This window comes from Aulostomus chinensis, chromosome 15 (genome assembly GCF_037954235.1).
Source record: "Aulostomus chinensis isolate RoL2024-O1b breed Wild chromosome 15, RoL_Achi_v1.0, whole genome shotgun sequence".
Taxonomy (NCBI): domain Eukaryota; kingdom Metazoa; phylum Chordata; class Actinopteri; order Syngnathiformes; family Aulostomidae; genus Aulostomus; species Aulostomus chinensis.
This window is the reverse complement of record NC_141334.1, coordinates 15,192,072-15,211,317: the sequence shown is the minus strand read 5'-3', so window position 1 is coordinate 15,211,317 and position 19,246 is coordinate 15,192,072. Positions and strand designations below refer to the sequence as shown.

The 19,246-nt window shown below is 40.5% G+C and overlaps 1 protein-coding gene across 6 annotated transcripts in view; it reads right to left on the bottom strand.

The window, feature by feature from the left end:
• Window positions 1-19,246, bottom strand: part of nrg2a (neuregulin 2a) — a 78,157-nt gene that overhangs the window by 3,672 nt on the left and 55,239 nt on the right. For 4 of the 6 annotated variants that reach the window (XM_086225636.1, XM_086225637.1, XM_086225632.1 and 1 more), the window contains 7 exons: window positions 12,203-12,323; window positions 8,498-8,556; window positions 4,679-4,702; window positions 3,284-3,386; window positions 2,974-3,097; window positions 2,738-2,865; window positions 2,314-2,535 (listed from right to left, as the gene is read on the bottom strand). In XM_086225636.1, coding sequence (XP_086081762.1) covers window positions 2,314-2,535; window positions 2,738-2,865; window positions 2,974-3,097; window positions 3,284-3,386; window positions 4,679-4,702; window positions 8,498-8,556; window positions 12,203-12,323 — 781 coding nt within the window. Of the gene's footprint in view, window positions 1-2,313; window positions 2,536-2,737; window positions 2,866-2,973; window positions 3,098-3,283; window positions 3,387-4,678; window positions 4,703-8,497; window positions 8,557-8,949; window positions 9,027-12,202; window positions 12,324-19,246 lie in introns of all 6 variants that reach the window. The other 2 variants (XM_086225634.1, XM_086225633.1) reach the window with 2 other exon arrangements.

The window sequence follows — 19,246 nt, the reverse complement described above, 5'->3', positions numbered from 1 at the left end:
ATGTGACATTTGGTAGCCTTTGGCTATGACAATGTGAAAAGTGTCCTGAGGTGTCCCCCTGGGATCAATGCTGGATCCCCTCTTTGTTTAATATTCATTCATTTCTTCCGCCAAATAACCATGTTCTCTTTCTGCCCCATGAAAAACCAGAAATGAAAAATAAGGATGTTTTATGATGTCTCATGTTTGGGGATGTTTCCGTTTTCTTTGGAGGTGGCTCAGAATATCATTGGCAAGGGATTTGCAAACCTTTTGTTTCCTTACAATATTGACAAAAGAAAGGCCAATGATTCTGCCCGTTTACATAAAATGTCTAACCAGTTCCTATACTGTGAATTGCTGGAACAACCCATCTGAGCTACGATTCACCGCAGTTGTTTTTTCTATTTCTTTACAACATCGCTTCAGTTCTTGAATAACTTGGCCACATCTGAGCCAAAAGCACGCTGACTTCTTAAGGCAGATCAAACTGTTTTGGCTGACTAACTCTAAGCTCAAGACCAACCTGCCTTACAAGATCACCCTGTCAGCGCAGCGTCCTTCTTTAAATCACCTATAAAACCAAACCTCTGGCTTTGATCTGAGCTTTTATTGTGTGTTTGCTTGACAAGAGTCAATCGCCACATTTGCCAAGTTTGTTTTGCAACTTTTGGTTATCAAATATCTATCTATCAAAGATGGAAGACATATGTCTGTAATCATAATCATAAACTGGCTTAATATTCATGTTGTACACATTTTAAGGTCCAATTCAGTGTGTGAATCATTGTGGATTGAGTTTTGGAACATTAACTGCCTCTGGGAGAGTGCACCATGCGTCATCAGACCAGTATATTCTCACAATACTGCTGATGTAGCAGATGCAGAAACTGTTGCTGTGATAGAAGTGGTGTTTTTTTTTTTTTTTTTTTTTTTTTTACCTGAAATGATTCTGAGGGGATGTTATTTAAAGTCACAGCGCTATTCATGCACACATGCTTGTTGTGCTCTGTTGACACATATACTTTTAAAGAAACTAGCACTTCAAAAGCGAGATGGATCCTGTCAGCTTCATTGTTGACAAAACCTACGACACTCCTTTTTGGCTGTAAACATTTAGAAGACACTTGTCAACACCCATGATGTAATTTCCAGATATGGTTGACATCTTAAGATACGTGCAGGATATGTTAGAAAAGCCTCAGAATTATTAGCTTACAAAGCATGTCCATACACATGAACTTTAGAACTTCAAGTATGTATCTTCTCAGGACAGCAGGTCACGTATCCCAAATTAATAAATTGAACCAAATATCTTAAATGGTCTACATCTGCTCTTACATGTGGCTGAAGAGTGTGTATTTGATCAAACTTTGTTCATCCTTGTTGTACCTTCTCTGATAAAGATTTGACACCACTGTGCATATATTTAATTGATGCTTTCCATTTCCACGATTGAAGAGGAAACCTAACCCATTTCAACACAGCATACTGGGGCTTTGCACTTGCACAGTAAATAATTTGATAAAACAAAACTAAAGATTAAGAATTTGACCGAGTTTGGATTTTTTGGGGGCTTTGAGGCCACCTTTGCTACCGCTAACCTTTCAAAGCACAAGATCTAATGTGATTTCTGCTTCAAGCCTAGAGCTCAGGTTATGTTGAGATATTATTGTACACCACCATGTCTGACAGTAAGCTGCTCAAGTGACCTGTTTGATATGGACTGATTCTGAAATGCATGAACAAAGAAGTAAGGGTAATAGTGATGGAAAAGCCGTGATAAGGCTTGATAGCATCCGACCCTCATTCATCTCAGTTCGCATATCCAAAGACACATAGTAGCAGCCAGTCAGAGGCAGAGTTGGGCCATTAGTGGGTCACCGGGGATGTCCAACCAGTCAGCCAACAGAGTTGGTATGTTAGCTTATCTGCTAAAATATAGACAAACATACATATCCTGTGACCCGTGTAAACCAGAGCAGAAAATTATAACAATAATAAATGATAGTGGTGCTAGCCTAGCCACTGGTGGTGCTAGCACCCTGTGTTTAGGGAGAGTTTAGGGAGAGGAGGCACACTGCAGGAAGTTTCAAGGGGTCCATATCCTATGCACCAAACAGTGTGACTCATCCTGGATATTTCTCTTTGACACAAAGACCAAACAGTTTCCTTCAGAAGAATTATGGGAAAAAATTAGACTTACCTTTACAATAGCTCTATCTACATTGACATAAGCGGTGTATCTCGTCACATCCTGATTGGCCTCATGATTCTGAGAGAAGACCAGCAGGAAGGTGAAAACTCTGTCAGCTACAAAGCCTCGATTCTCACCTGTCGCTGTGCGGAGAGTCTCCCAAGGAGTCGAAGGAGTCTCCGTATTGAAGGCCTGGCCGATGGGGGTCAGAGTAACCACAGTGTGCAGCGCGCCGAGCCCGTGCCTCCATGCACGCAGGACTGCTGCATTTACTGGTCCCCACGGATGATGACATCATTCCCGGCGAGTCAGAGAGGACACTGTCAGAATGTTCCAGGCTCCACGTTCGTTCCTCATGTCTAAAAAATAAGCAGTGGTATTAAAAACAAACACGCCCCAGCCCATCCCAGAGTGATGTTTTTTCTTTTTTCATTTTGAACGAGCAGCTTGATTTGAAACCGATGCCCCTGATTCAACAGGAAGGGATATTAATAACGAACTAAATTAAGAGTTGAGCTTGTCATGAGACTCGGGGGGGGGGGGGGGATCACACATGCTTACCTGTGAGTTGATGAATGGGCTCGTGTGGAAGAATTGTGAGATCTGGAAGAGGTGTGGCTGGCAGGGAACGATCCCTCTGTTGCAGGCCGTATGACTCGTTCAGTTGCAGGGACATTCTTTGATATGTACTGTGTTGAAACGGAAGCACGTTGATTGTATAACCAAGCATGAAATCATGCCGTGTACATCTGTGAGCATGAACTTTACTAATGATAATAATCTATTCCGAAACTCACATCTACCATTGGGATCTCCTCTGGTCCTGGTCCTGGGTGGTTGGGTCCATTAGCTAGGCTTCGATTTGGGTGCTCTGGACACATGTTTTGTCTCAGATGATTGTGCATCTTCTTTCTTTGTTTCCTGTTGGAGAAATCTCAGTCACTCATTTTTCTTGCATGATTAAAATTTTATGATTCCGAAAATTATAATAAGATTTTCAAAACAGCACGGGGAGTATGCAGTAACACGTTAAACAAAATACAGGTGGAAATAGAAATTTTTAAGGACAGCAATGAGCCATTAGATCCATTTATCAGCAGGACTTACTTGGTTTTGCAGTAGGCAACCACACACACGATGCCCACCACCAACAGAGCCACACAAATACCCGTGATTGTCAGGACTCTTTTCTGGTAGAGTTCCTCTGCCTCTGTCAACATCACGCAGCATGCACACACACAGACACACAGTGGGAGAAATAAAAGGGAGGAAATCAGTCTCTTGAAATTGCAAGCTCGAACTTTATCACTGATTTTTTTTCTTCTAAATTTGAACAATATGAAGCTTCATCTTCCCTTCCTGACAGTTCATATTCTTATCAATGTCATTTCACATAATCACAATTACAACAGATATGTTTTGCTTTTCCAGAGAAGAGCTTGCGTGAGGTTGAGGTAGACTCTTGTTTCCTCTAGGGAGAATGCAAAGAGGCAGCGCTGCCGCTGATAAATAATGTAATAAAAATTAATTGAATTTGTACAACTCCCCTCCATCTGAGGTTTCCTCTTTTGATTCACCATCAGTCATTTTACATCAGCATGCTAATTTGTGTCAAGTTCATGACAGCATTAATAAATCATTGTAGCCTACTGATTTATAAAAGACAGCTGGCTTCTATTTCACCAGTATTACTTGCTATCTACAATCATGAATTTTCACTTCTGTTAGTGCTATTATACAGCACTATATGTGTCCTCATACTACAACAATGCACTCGTATAATAACACGATACCTGCAAATTCACCGGCAGTTCATTTTTCACTCGAGAGCACTTCTCTGGAAAAGCTAACAGAAAACAAGCTAACAAAAAGAGGATGGGAATAGCAGCAGATGGAAGGAAATCATGACTGAAGAATCTAAATATAGCATTGCATGCTCACATCAGCATCCACTCCTTGAAGAGTATATCAAACAACATGGAAATTACTTTTAAGACTTCACAGATACACTTGAGCTAATGCTAACGACGGATTGATGCAAGACACATGGACAAGATCAGCTACAGCTAAGAAGAAAGCATGTCAAAGGGGGAAGCAGACACGGAAAGCATGAGGCCAAAAAGATTTGATAGATAGTTGAAGATTGAGTAGAAGGAATCAGCTAACGACAAACATGATATATCATGCTTGTTACAGATGGAATGAGAACAAGAAAAATCAGGCCAAAAAGGGAAAATTTACTACTGTCAGCAAGAAAGTTCTAGTCTTCCATTTCACACGTAGAAGAAGTGCAGGCGATGACATCCATGTTAATTTTGTTTGATGGAGAATTGCTTGCACAGGGGTTTTAAATTCTAACTGGTTATGGTATGGTTGTAGAGATCGACTGGTTAATCGATATGATTTATAGTTCACACCACAAATGGAACAGAAGCATGTCAAAATGAAGGATTTATTTAGTAGCTATGCTAGGACTGAGAATCAAAATGGATTGTTCCATACCCATAAATTCAATCCCAAGATGCTCTGCCATTGCAGAGGGTTGTCAGTTGGAAGAGGAAAAAAAAAAAAAGACCAGATTAAGAGAGAAGCACCTTCTCATGTTTGGTGGAGCAAACACACAAAAAAAACCCACTTGAAAGTAGTCAGTAACCGTCAGACAACATGGTCAGTAACCTTTAAGACAAAACGCCACTTGCAGCATGCAACACACACCTCAAACCTTAGCACACGAAACTTAACAACTACAATACACAGCTATGCATGAAGAGTTTAAATTGTATGATTCTATCCATTTCTTTCTACTGCATGTCACAACACAGTAAAACTATTTTCAGGAAGGACCTCCACTCATACATTTGTAATCTTGATATAGAGCTGGCAAAGTATGATTTGATTGCATAATCAAACACAATTGCCTAATTTGAATAGGATGTACACTTGTTACTACTGGACGGGGAAACTATGTGTCATCTGCTGAGATTACTTGTGCTTTCAGTTTTTTACTTTCTAAAAACGTTTCCAAACACACCCATCACATGAACAGGCAAGTTAAAACAAGTGTGAAGTACCAGAATAATCACCCTGAGTAAGAAGACTTATAGCTGAAGCTTATGATATATTGGAGGGAAACTCATAGGAAGGTTGGACCAACCAGTAGAGTCCACATCTCTGGCAGCTCAGTTGCTTTACTTGGGTTGAGGCAAGTCCCAGCTGTTCTTACGACAACATGCTCTTGTTAAGCCAAGCCCTTATGGCCGAGAAGCAGAAGCCATCCTCCTTCTCTGTGGTATCTCCTGGGGATGGGAGGCGCCCCTCCAGGAAGCGGGTCTTTAAGTGTGGAATGGATGTGTGTGTATGTGTGTGTGCGTGCGTGCGTGCGCACATGTGCCTGTGTGTGCATGTTCGCTGTGTGCTCTCAGGATAGACTATGACTTATCATCCTTAATTGAGTGGGAGATGTGAAATATAAAAAAAGGAAAATAGAGGCCATTAACAGTGCTACATCTCTCCAAAACCATAATGCCAAGGCCATGAAGTTCATGTTGGATCACTGCATCTATAATTTCTGACCGTGGCTTTCATATACCTGCGTTGAGTTCTACTGTTGTGCATTTTGAGACAATGACAGCTTCATATCTGTATCTTTTCTTTCCAAAATTGCGACCTTTACATGGATATGCTGTCTTTTCATGCATAAGGAGCCAGTAAAAATAAAGAGTATGTTGTTTTGTTTTTTTTGCTACGCAACATTTGTTTGGTTCAATCTGATGCTTTCCTAGCACTCATCTGCAAGCTGTCAGGGAAGTCTTTTGAATGTAAAAGCATGTAAACCACGTTATTAAAGCCTGGTTTGTGTTCATGAGGCTGGATGAGAACCAGAACTAAATTCTGTCCTTGATGCCGTCGCACAGCTGCACTGAAGTTAAACAGAATGCAGAAAGAGCAGCGAATGCTCCCACACACCAGATTTAACTCTGCCAAAAAACAAGTATTTTCAGCACAGTGCGTTACAAGTTAATGTGAGATGAAATTACGTGTGGCTAAGAGAGGGGATTTTATATTGTTCTCTTTGCCAACATACAACAAACAGCATGTGGAAGCTCTACAATTCAGTCCTCAATGATGAGACTCTGGGCAGCGTTGAGCAGCTCCAAAAGCAGATAAGTTATTTTTCAACCGCCATGTCAAATTGAATTGAAACCACATGGACTCACAAGGATGTGACACGAACAAATTATGCAGTGAAATAGTTAGAAGCTTTGTTATAGTCCAAATAAGGCGTCTTGTTTTGCTGTCCACATTCCCTTAAATAATGCATATTTCGCTCAGAGAACAAAGTCTCTGCTAAAGTACATGAAATCTACGTTTGCTGCAGTCAAAACATGTCACTCACAACGATCAATAATCCTATTTTACAACTAATTAACCGACAGGTGACATAGAGCAGTCTAAAGACGAGCTGATAACTCCAGTGTGGCATACGTCAAGACCTCGTGGAGGGTTTTGAAAGCAAAAAAAAACCTCACGGGCAAGATCTATCAAGTAGTAGTCCTTCCAAAACCTTCATCTAATCTTGGTTTAATTCTGCAGTTGATGGATGTGTTTGCTGATATTGCTGTGTGGAGCGGTGCAAAGTTTACTTTTCTTACCCCGGGCAAGCCAACCTGTTTGACACTCTAATAAAGTGTGTGCGTGTGAGGGCTATGTCGAGAGAGAGAGAGAGAGAGAGAGAGAGAGAGAGAGAGAGAGAGGGAGAGCGCAGTAGTGTTGCTACTTCTGTAACAATATGTGTAAGCAATAAATGCGATTTCTGCGCTTTTTTTTTTTTTTTTGGAGACTAGCTGTACATGAAGTTATTGACTGATGTGAAACCAAAACAAAATGTTGTGCCTTCTATTTAAAAATGTATCATTTCTTGAATTCATGCCCAGTCTGTGCGCATTTACACTCTTTACATTTACGATATTTGCCGTAAATGATTGCCCCTTTTGGGAAATCCCTACATACTTCCAAAGATCAAATCAATTACAAATTTGAACAAAATGTGTACCAACTGGGATTTGGTCGTGTTGACCTACGGCCTACTTTTGATTTGATGCACCTCTCTTAAAGGTGCTCTGACTGTCATAATTATATATCGCTAATAAAATTATACATGTACCATAAAGGGAAGCAAAAGAGTATAAAATGACCTAAATTTAAAAATATGAGAGAATATACTTATTTTTTGTCTGGCAGCACAATTTTTGCAAACGGTACAGGAAGGTTTTTATTAAATTTGTAAGAGCTATGGTGTATGAAGCAAGGTGTTTTAGTTTATATATTTTCATTTATTTGTTTTATTCATTTTTTTATTTAACATTCTCGATCATTTTGGAAATCTTTTCCAGAGTAATTCACTCACTGGTCACTTCAGTATGTAAACTTGAACAAATTAATGTCATTTGATTTTTTTGGTTTGTTTGGTTATAGTTGGTGATTGTATGTTATAATCATTTTTTTCCCTAATAATTTCACCCTAAATGTTAACAGTTGGCCAAAATATTAGGAACACCCTAAATATAATGTAATCCAGCTCAAAAAGCACTACAGAAAATCAAATGTGTAAATCAATGTAAATTTAAAAAGAAATCAACAAAACTTTATTGTCATTTATGGCAGAGCTGTTGCATTGTTTAAGTGGACCTGATGAAGTGGCCGGTGGGTGTATGATCATTCCTGATAGATGATAGAGGAGCGTGTTATTGGCCTTGCTGGAGGTCTTCGTTCTCCAAGTGCCCTTTTACTTTATCAGTTTAAATGCCTTAGTCATTTTTCATGCCTATTAATTAATGCTTATTGGCCAGGCCTGGCTCTCCATCCATGGATCAGCTCTAATAGGATAAAACATGCACATGTTTGCAGCTTATTGCAATGAACAAGCATCATTAGTAAGTGAGCTAACGGTAGAGTTTTAGTCACTGCTTTGTCTCGAGGTTGTGTTGTGACATGCGGCTGACTTTAGGCAAATAACCTTTCAACATCAGCGCCTAAATTGAGCCTCCTACTTGCTGCTATCGCACTTACTATCAGCTCTTATTCTCAAAGCGTGCATGCAAAACACAGCAAATTTACCAGCACACAGAATAACATGCAGACGACACCGATCTCAACTAAATTAGCTTGTGAGTGACTCATCACAGAATGCACGGGCAGACACAACTGTTAGATATATAATACACTAATAGCACATTAGAATGCGGTCTCTCTACACCAAGCATGCACACGTCACGAGGACAGTCAGACCAGACAGAGTGACAGAAGAGGAAATTGACATACGGTAGAAACTGGCCATAACGTAGGTTTGACAGCGATCACCAGTAAAGTCATTTGGACACCTGATGGAAAGAAACAAAGCCACAAAAAGAAAGGGAGGAGAAGGAGGAGGGTGGTGGATGAGTGAGAAAGGAAAGGAGGAGAGGGCGTGAATTGGAGAGTATGCATAAGAGAAGGTGGGGGGGGGGCAGGGAGGGAAGAGGGAGAAAGGGAGGGAGAGAAACACAGTTAGACCAACAGCACAACTACAGACAGCCGAAGCAGAGTGTTCCCATGGATGACACCACTGCGTACATGGTGTCGTGCACAGCTCATTGCGTGTTGACCTGAGAGGGAGAAAGAGCAGGAGAAAGAGAAAGAGAACTGGGGAGGTGGGGAGGGCAGCAGGAGTCCACAGAGGTAATCCAGTGACAACTCTGTCTCTGTTCTCAGCTGCTCATAGCAAGTGAACATACTTTTGAAAGGATTGGGCATGTACAACCGCAGCGGCTCAGTCTGCAAGCATCGTTTGCCAAAGTATCCGTCTGGACATCTGGGAAGGAGCAGAAAAGTGTTATGACAAGGAACAGAGAAAGTGTAAATAGTATGGACTTCCTTCGTGGAAACTGTTAAAGGTCACTGTCAAGCCATATGGATGAAGCAACCTTGACACACAAGTGTTAATACACACCAATCAGTATCCACCAGTTCATATTGACATTATTGCAGAGTAGAGCAGGAATAAGTCCTACAACCCAGAGAAAAATTGGCTGTCAAAGTCCGAGGTTGTTTTGAGTGAGTTTTATGTTACATGCCTGAAATAAGATCTGCGGTTACCACAAGCTTGGGATATCATAATGTTTTGTTTTCAACATGAGATTTGTCAGTAAATACCACACTTGTGAATGTTTTTATGTGTCCTAAACACTGCAGTTGCCGACAAGTGGCTAAATGAGATTACAAACAGCAAAAAAACCAAAGACACACGAGCATAAGCTGTGGTGACGTAGAAATGGTCGTATTATGACGCTGGCTTCATACTTCTAGCGACTACACAAAATCATAAAAGTGGAGTTCTTTTGGGAAAATGATCTTGCGAAACTAAACATGAAAGTCTCATCAACTTTTATTAGCCCCAAAGTTTATTTTTCGGCAACAATCCAAATCTGCATTGGCTTATGATCGAGGAACACATGCTAACTTCTGGGTTTGCCTACAAAAATACTTATTATTTGAGTAGCAAGAGTTGTACTGTCAGAATTAATTGAGTGCAGCACGGATTAAGTATTTTTGTCGGCAAACCCAGAAGTTAGCATGTGTTCCTCGTATTCTTTTTATGAAAAAATAAAATTCATGACTAGATAGCGTGTTTGTCTACAGAAGAATTAAAAAAAACTCAGTAAAATTCATTTCCTGCAAATATGACAGTTGCGGTTTTGACCTTAGGGGACGGGACAGGAGTGGCATTCATGAGTGTATGGATGAGTAAGGGGAACATATCAGGGGATACATCATGAAGGACTTTGTAGCTAATCAATAAATCAATTCTGGGAAGCCTGTGCAGCAAAGCTGAAAATGGGGTAATGTGGTTTCTTCTCTTGGTGCCTTTTGGGAGCTTGTTAGCTGTGTTCATAACCTGATAATGAGACAGTTTTATATGTAAAGATATGGATGTTAAGAAGTAAAATCAAGAGGAAATAAAATCCAGATGTTACATTTCAAGCTCTAAAAGAAATATTTGAAATTGGAGATATTTCCCAACAGAACAACATGACTGTATGGTTTACGAACATAAATCAGAGTCAAGACAGGTTTTCTAACATGAGGCTTTGTATGATCATGAGTGTAGACAGACCATCGTCTCCATCATATCTCATCGGCTAAACCATAATTCCTCATTATAATCCCATTAGGATGAACAGTTGCTCTTTAAGGGGTACCAACATTCCGCTCAGAGTCACAACTAGACCACCGATCTGACAAAGGTCGTTGCTGGTGATTTACTGGTTGCACACAACGCCTCCCAGGAGCACCATAACATTCAGCATTTAATTACTCATCCTGACTGATGGTGGGGGGATAACACCACCTAGACCACGGAAACTTGGCTGAAAGATGAGAGAAATAAACTGTCACTACATAATCTAAAAATCAGATGAGTGTGCAAAAAAAAAATATCCACATTAATGCAGCTGCAAACTCTATTACCCGCTTTTTTTTTTTTTAAGTCTTTGCTTAAAAATGGTAAATAAATCATTTTCATCAGTCATTATATTCCTTGTCCAAAAATAAACACACAGCATTTAGGAGGGGGGAAGATTTACCACGTGTGAGCAGATGTGAGAGAGGACCGAGGATTGAAAATATACAGTAGACATAAAGAACATACACAAGCCCTTCCTTCCTGAAGAAGGCATTTTGAAGAAGTTCCCAGTGCACCTTGTTGATACTTCTGCTTGACTTTATGTTCATTAAAAAAAAAAAAAAAAAAAAAGCACTGGCAACCAAAGTCAACATTTTTTCCCCAAACACCTGAAAAAAAAACAACCTTATACATGCATTAATGATGTGTTCAAAATATTTTGAATTAATTTATGTGAAGCTAATTGTGAGAATTAAGTGTTATGGATCACCCTCCCAAAAGGTTTATAGTTTAAAGTGAATGAGCTGGGCATAAAAGTAGGGCTAGCTGTCTGCAGGACTTGTTTAGCCAGTGAGTAATACCCACTGAAGCCTGGCCTATATTGAATGAGATGGCTGTGGGGCAACAAATCCCCGCAGGCCTTCACTGCATTATCCAACTTTTCTGGACTCATGCCTCAGCCGTGAGTGAATTAGCTACAGCAATTGAGTTATTGCTGCCTCCAATTTGTACACAGCGTATTGAACGGCTGTTGCAGCCATGTCCTCATTGCTTGTCGAGCATTCTTCCTGGGGCCAACTGGGCACAGGAGCTGCGCCAACGTTTCAGCTCTGTATCAAACCAACCATGGTATCTTGACATATGGTCGAACAGAACATGCAACATAAGATTTGACAACCATGTGTATATTTTGAGTTGCAAGGCTACCAACGGGTTTTATCGCTCACAGTGGTGCCGTTCATGATAAAAACTTGATTTTAAATTCTCCCAAAGGCTCCTCTAAGTCATCTTTCTTGACCTTCATACAAATTAAACATTAACATCAAAGAAAAACAAGTTGTTTTTAAGATAATGTCAACTTGTTTCTTCCCAACAAAGCTGAGATACATGACTTCCACAACACACACTCGACATGGGTCATGATCTCCTTTGCCAAGGACCGTAAATGTAAGCAGTGATTCTATTTACCTCATTGGGGGCCTCTAACAGGCATAAATATTTGCTCACCACTAAACCAGTGACTCATGACATTTTGAAAGGGCTTTTAATGTGCAGCCCTCCTGTACACTAAACATTACTTAAAAGGATGAGCACACCACCGCCTCATTCCATTATTAGTGTTAGAATACACAACAGGTGGGTAGTTAGGCAGACTGGCAACATTTCCCTGTGATGTGTTGCTGCTGCTGCCGCTGCTGCTGAAAGAAACAAGAAGAGGAATCAAAGGCTCTCAGGAAAATATATAGCAGGATAAGAAAATACTGTATTAAACAATATTAAAGACGTAGCGAGAGGGAGGTAAATTTGTCGGACATAGAATTTAAACATTCACTTTTCAAAAGTTAAATAAGGAGGAGGCAACTTACTTGCAATAAAGCCGATTTATACCATGTATGAAGTAACAGTTGCCGCCGTTCACACAGTAGGCCTTGTCTGTGTCGTTGCATCTGCTGGCGTGGCCTAAGCCTGGAGATGGCGTTGTGATTACTGAGGACGAGAAAGAGAGAGAAAAAAAATATATAAACTGTAAGCATTTATCTTAATTTATCAGTTTTGTGAGCCCTAGTGAGAAGAATAAGTGATGATTGAAAAATTATCCTAATATTACAGACAAGATTTTCATTCAATATGTGCTTGTCAAAGAACAGTTTATAATACACTTGTATTTCTATCATTGTAATCTCAATTTAACACACATTATACTCTTGTATTTCCATGAGGACTCTTGGTTTTCCATCGACAAATGTAATTGTGTCTCTAAGCAGTGTTGACACTATCTCAAGAACTTCTATGAGGAAAGATAAATATTTCCCTGACATGGCGTAGGAGTTGTTTATGCATTGACTCAGGTCCTTGGAATGGCCTAAAATGTCATGTATCTGCACGTAATCCCCCTGACTGAATAGATATAATGTGTTTGGGATGAAGTCTGCTTATCAGGAAGAAAGCTGGGACATTTGAAGGAACAGGAGTGCTGAGAGAGGTGGCAGGATTGGGCTTGAGAGGGAAGGAGGCCGCTTCACATTTCAGATGATGACACGTGACCACAACTGTTTAGCTGCCGTCAGGTGCTCTAAGCACCGTAGCAGAATGTGACAGTTTGTTGGTAGGGATACAGAGGTTTCCGACTGAAAGACCTTTAAAACCACAACACATAAGCTTCAGCCTGAAATTACAGGGGATTTTACACAGCAGGGCCGCTACCTCTGACATATATTAGGCTTGTTGCCAGTATTTGTTTCTCACTAAAGCGAGTTAAACTCTTTCTTGTGATTGAACAATTGTGTGCAGTCTTGTTCAGAAGCTTATAGCGTGTTGATGAGCAACTTGGAAGTTGGAAAGTTCCAACCTGTGAGGTGGGAGTACAGTACACAATGTATGCCTGTTGAATTCCAAATACCCGCAAGGGAAGTGGGAATTTTTGGAGACCTCTGGGAAGGTTTCAGATCTCTTGACGTGAAAGATGAAAAATGAGAAGTGGACTTCCTGTGAAATTAAATTATTCTCTTCATGGTAAATTGAGGTTGTACACAAAAACTCAGGTAATTCTAGTTGTTTAACGATGCTTCAGTTTACTTTGTAACTGTGTCTTTGGCATGTAGCTGCTTTTGTGCAGCTAGTTACATTTCTGGCGTGCGAAAAACTGTTAGAATTGTCAGTATTGCAGCTTTTCTGTATTCTTGCAGCAGAAATAATAGCAGGCATTCTAGGGACGGCCATGTGGCTTGGTTTCTGTCGCTCTTTACTGGGAAGTGGGACCTTTCCAAAAGGAAACACGCCGACTTCCCAGATGCATGAAAGCATCAATCTGCATGCAAATTTGTTTTAAAAAGCAAACATCTGTGTTTTACTTTGCAAAAGCAATGAGTTTAAATGAAACTGTGAGTCTCCGATATGGAGGCGTTTTTTGTGTGTGTTTTTTTTGTATGTTAAACTACAGTAGATCACGGGATTTCAGAATCTTCTACAATTTAAATTCAAGCATGCAGTAAGGGTGGCTCATCTGTTTTAACATAGAAATGGACCTTTGCAGTAACCCCCCAAAACAGAAAAAAACCAGCCTAAATCTTACAGTGAAAGCTGTTTTAATCTGATAAACATGTTGATACGAGTCAGAGGATTATAACTGACATTTTCTCTCATAAAATGGTGTAAAAATGATCAGTCATAAGCTATCATGTCATTGTTGCTGTCAAAGCTCCCCAAAAGCAAATGTTTCTGTAGGCTAAAAATTTCCACGAAGAAAAAAAACAGAGAGAGAGAGAGAGAGGGAAAAAAGTTGTTGCAGTCTACAAGCTAATCAGAACTACCTCATTGCCACACCTGACCTCTTACTGGAGTGCTGCTGCGTAAAACGCCCCATAAAAAGATCAGACAAAGCTGTCAAGAAGAAGGAACCTCAAAACATTGTAAAAAAAACCAAAAAAACAACGCCTACGCTCAAAATAGAAACCTTGTGCCGTCTTCAACTGTAAAAAGATGCAAAACAAAAAGGTGGCAAAACAAACTGCGTGACTTCACATTCAGCGTCTCTATCTAGGGCAGAAGCCGATCCCAGAATGCACTGGAGGGAGGGAGGGGAAGGTTCTGGAGAGATCATCAGTCCTCTACAGGGCAAACACGGAGGTTCATACTCACACCTAATCTCCAGCCCACCTGGCTTACATGTGGGTGGACCGGGGGTGAAAAAACAGACGACCCGGAAAAAAAAACCCACACAGGGAGACTGAGAACATGTAAACTTCACACAAAAAGGATCAAGGCTGATATTTGAACCCTGGTCATGTTCTGCTGTCAAAGTTTATTTGCCTACATGTCAGAACAAATCCATTTCACTGTATTCACTTTTCCTCTCATTCTTCATCAGTTTCCCTAAAAAAAAAGCAACCATTATTGTTTTTTTTGAACTCAGAGTATCCCTTTAGGACTAATGATACCCTGCAGTGTGCTGTCACCAAGCAATCTAAACAGACGACTGCTACATGATATATTGCTCCTGCTCTTTGACCTTCAAATATTTTGTAATTTCCGAGCTACGTTGGTCTATGTTGAGGGCCCTAAGCCTTGATTGTAACATTGACGAGGGCCAATGACTCTCTTGGCTAGATTTGCATGAAATCTGTGTTTATTACCATCAGCATCCACAAATAAGTACAACATTTCGATGCAATTTATGAGGTACACGTAGACACTACAAATATCACATTGACCTTTGACCACCAAAATCTTTTCAGTTCATCCTTGAGTCCCAGTGGGAAATTCAAAGAAATTCCCTCAAGTCATTCCTGAGAATGGGACAGTGTCACATACATGTGCGGTCAGAGTGACTGACATTTGACCTTTTCAGTTCATCACCGAGTCCCAGTGGACGTTTGTACCAAATCTGAATAAATCCCCCCCAAACTGTTCCAGGGATACGGCGTTCAGCAGAATCAGAATTACTGTGGAGGGGCAGACAATCTGAGTACAGACTGCCTCTGGCCCACGGCTACTGTGAACGAGAAAGCATAAAACTACGATTGCATAGCAACAGCCCATCAATAAATCCTCCCCTCATTGGGATTGCTTGTGCAGTGCCTGTTGTTTGACAGGCAGGTCCATGGGTTGTGTGACATCACATGCATCAATGCTATCCAATCACAGTGTAATGATGTCACATGCTACGTGCAGAGATAGACCCAGTAGGGAAACCAACAGGAAAAACAACTTCCCGAAAACGTCCAGAGTTTGGAGATATTCCAGGTGAATATCCTCGAGTTTGATGTGATCCAAGAATGCACGCACCAAGTTTGGCATTGCAATAAGTAGAAAGAGATTCCTTGGATTATAGATTGATGACATTCTGATATCTATTAACTCGCTCAAACGTATTCAATAAATCATGAAAGGAGGATACATTGCACGTGATTTATTATGCTGCATCTAGTGTACCCAAAAAATTGTAAAGTGAATGTATATTCTGACCTGACCCCATCAAATGTGTCAGGCCAGTTTTTTTTTTTTTTTTAGCAATAAGCAAGATTCATCATAATTCAACACATCACTCACTTCGCCCCTCAGGCCAACTGAAATGAGGGCAAATTAATCACATTCCTAAAGAATGACTCCCATCCTCATTTGAATGATAGCACGTTGGTCTGTACACCCATGGAGGATAATAAAACGTTTGTACAGTCTTGCAGGAACCTTTGAGCTACAGACTGGGTTTTAGACCCAACTTGTTTTGTGTTACAATCCAGCTGAATGCTTGCAGGTGGAGAGCCCGCACATCTCTCTCCAGCGGACAAGCTTCATTTGCCTCAACAGCAAACACCACCTGCCTGTGTTCAAAAATATCTGGGAGGAGCACAAATACATTTACCTTTAAAAAGACAAAGAAGGATGAGCCTTCATTTATGCACTCCAAGGGAAATCTCACACTCAGACATTCTTCTGATGACACGACATTGCTCAGAGAAGATTCAGTGGCACCACAAACAGTATCAGACAGACCGTCCTCACACGGAACACAACTGGATGGGTTGATGAATGCAAGAGCCCTAAAGGTCTTATAATAACACGTGAATGGGAGTCATGTCTTCTCACACAAGTGACAGGATATGCTGTTTGATCGGATGATGCTGATACATGAGGAGGAAGCACGACTACGACCCAGTGTCTCTGACACTGAGCTGGGTATGAACACTCAGGCTTGTCGATGACAGCATTTTACATCAATCAGCTGTAAAATAAGACAAGTCATTCTATAATTATCTCACATCTTTCAGAAAATTATAAGGGTAGTCCCACAGGAAACTAGAGGGAATCTCTCAAAACACAAAATCATTTTGTCAAGACTGAACTAGCTACTGCCACCGGCCTTCAGTGACTCAAACTATGGCACGTGTCCCAGTACTAGCAAAGCAATCCATTTGAGAATATTTATTGGCCTAAGTCATCAGCAGACTTCCAGTCTAGGACACAGGAAGGCTCAGGAAGTGTCCCAGTTCTATTCTCTTTTAATCTGCTGTCCTCTCTTATTCCTTTGTGTCCTCTGATTGACCTCCTGGAGCTGACACATTGTTGTTACACAATGAAAGGTTGTGTTTTTCATTAAAACGTATTCTCAGTTATTGTTTCAACCTTAGACTAAAGAAATAATGGTTGATGTACTGTCAACAAAGCCATAAAATACTTCCTGGACATGTGTTGCAAATATATTTTAGAAACAATTAACACTACGATGTGAAGAATAAGCAATTCACTATTGCTCCTATTTAGAACATTTGTGGCTCCAGTGGCCAATGTGAGCAGCCATTGTAAGAAAAGTTTTGATAAATACTGGAAACATGGTTCAAACAGTTGGAGGCAAGGGGATATAAACTGATGCACCAATCTCTTGTAAAGGACATGTGTGCACCCATTTCAGGTTATATAATAAACCTGTTAAACTTGACAAAAGTATGGAAAAAGCGAGAGCAGTAAAAAAAAAAAAAAAAAAAAAAAAAAAAATCCAGACATGGGCGAGTGTTAGTTACTGCTTTCCATCTTCATCAAACTACTGCATGTGTTGTCGTAAACAAACCATAAGTCAAGACAAACTTAGAAAGTTAAAATTGCAGCTGTCAGCACCAAATTGTTTCTGTGAGATGTGGCAGCCACTGAGTCCAACGTAAACCTCACACCATTAGATCCAACACTGTCTAGTGGACATCATACTTATGCATAGCGCTGCCTTACTGTATGCTAAGTTTACAGGAAGTTTGTTTTCTTATCACGTGACTGAAACGGCAATCTTCCCTCAACTACATTGATTTTGCTCTGTGATTTGAATGTGATACAGAAATGCAGCACTCTTATGCTGGGTAATTCATTTATATAAATGTTAATGTATTATTTTAAAGTGTAGGATTTACAGGGTTGATAAATCCACCTGGTGTGGTTGAGCGCTTTAGAAGTAACAGGATGCTATAGTAATGCTGAATTGCAACAGGCTAATGCTATGTGGTAAAGGAACTCTCATTGGACAACTTGCCTTATAAGCTCCATGCTCTGCAACAATTTTTTTTCCCTGATTTTGGCTGAAAATTATTTTGCTATACATTGGAAAGCCATCTGCGGAGAGAAAACCCTGATCTTTAAAGATGTGCTCGGTGTTCCTTTTCCTACAACCTCAACTCATTTGATTTCTCACCACCTGATATTTACACTCAGGGGTCTCGTCACGTTAACGTTCTCTACTGACGAAGGAGGAATTGCAAGAGGTAAGATGTCCCACAGAGCTCCCTCCGGAACCACAAAATTAGCAGTGTCTGAACCACAAGCCACCACAGCTCCTTTTCTCACATGCAGAGCCTGCGATGAAACAAGGACACTGTTTGCTTTCTGAGGCCAAAACAGTGTTTACTCAGGCTTGTTTACTTGAGATGAAAACTAATGACAAGGCATAACAATTTATTGTCACGGTCACAGATACACATATAAACAGAAGAACATCTCATTTATATGTGGCTAAAATATAGCTGCCAAGATAACGTGAGAACAGAGATTTTCAAAGTAGGAGGCGGGCCTCCCCTGGGGGGGTCCTGACAGTTTCAGGGAGGTTCAGTGAACAGAGGTGAAGGAATATTAATTATCAAAGGACATCGTGTAGAACAGACCAAATGTATGTGATCTGGTTAAAGATAAGTATGAGATACAGTAGTGGGGGGGGGGGAGTCAACTGTTTCTCCTACTTTCCAAGACTTAGATATTAATAAATGACTCAGGACAGACTGATTCGTGTATTTGTACTCTAAAGTTATGTAAAACAGCAATATTCGGCTCGTTTGGCTGAACCGTTGATTGTCTATGGAGATCATATAACATAAGACTGATCCTATACAGGCATCCTGAAACCAAACTCTGAGTAATGTCCTTATTTGATACTTTGTCAAAGCAGTGGCCCACTGTCTCAGACTTTTAAGAACTCCTGCATTTGGTAACACATTTCTGCACTGAAATTTGTGACTTATGATGACACCCTGACTCTACTGCCTCAATAATTCCATTGCATATTTTGTTGTTCTGAGGCTGACAGTCTTATTCTACAATTCATGACACATTAAATTGGTGCACTGTGACCTTAAGCATTATGGGAATGGCTGATCGGAAGTGGGCTCATCTGTAATCAGCCAGAAAGGCTGTTGTGACTGACCACAGCAATTTCTGTTGACAGTTGCTGTAATAGCATGTGTAGTGAAAGCTGTACATGTTCATCATTGAGCAGCTGTTGGGGGTGGGTGGGGTTGGGTGGGTTAGGGTGCCAAAGTTTCTGCGCGTGTCTAATAAAGAAGCAGGGCATGAGAGAAAGAACACTGTACCTTCATGTATCAGTAACACATGTCAATGCCAATGGTGAACTGCCAGAAACCCAAAGTGTAATTTGAAGA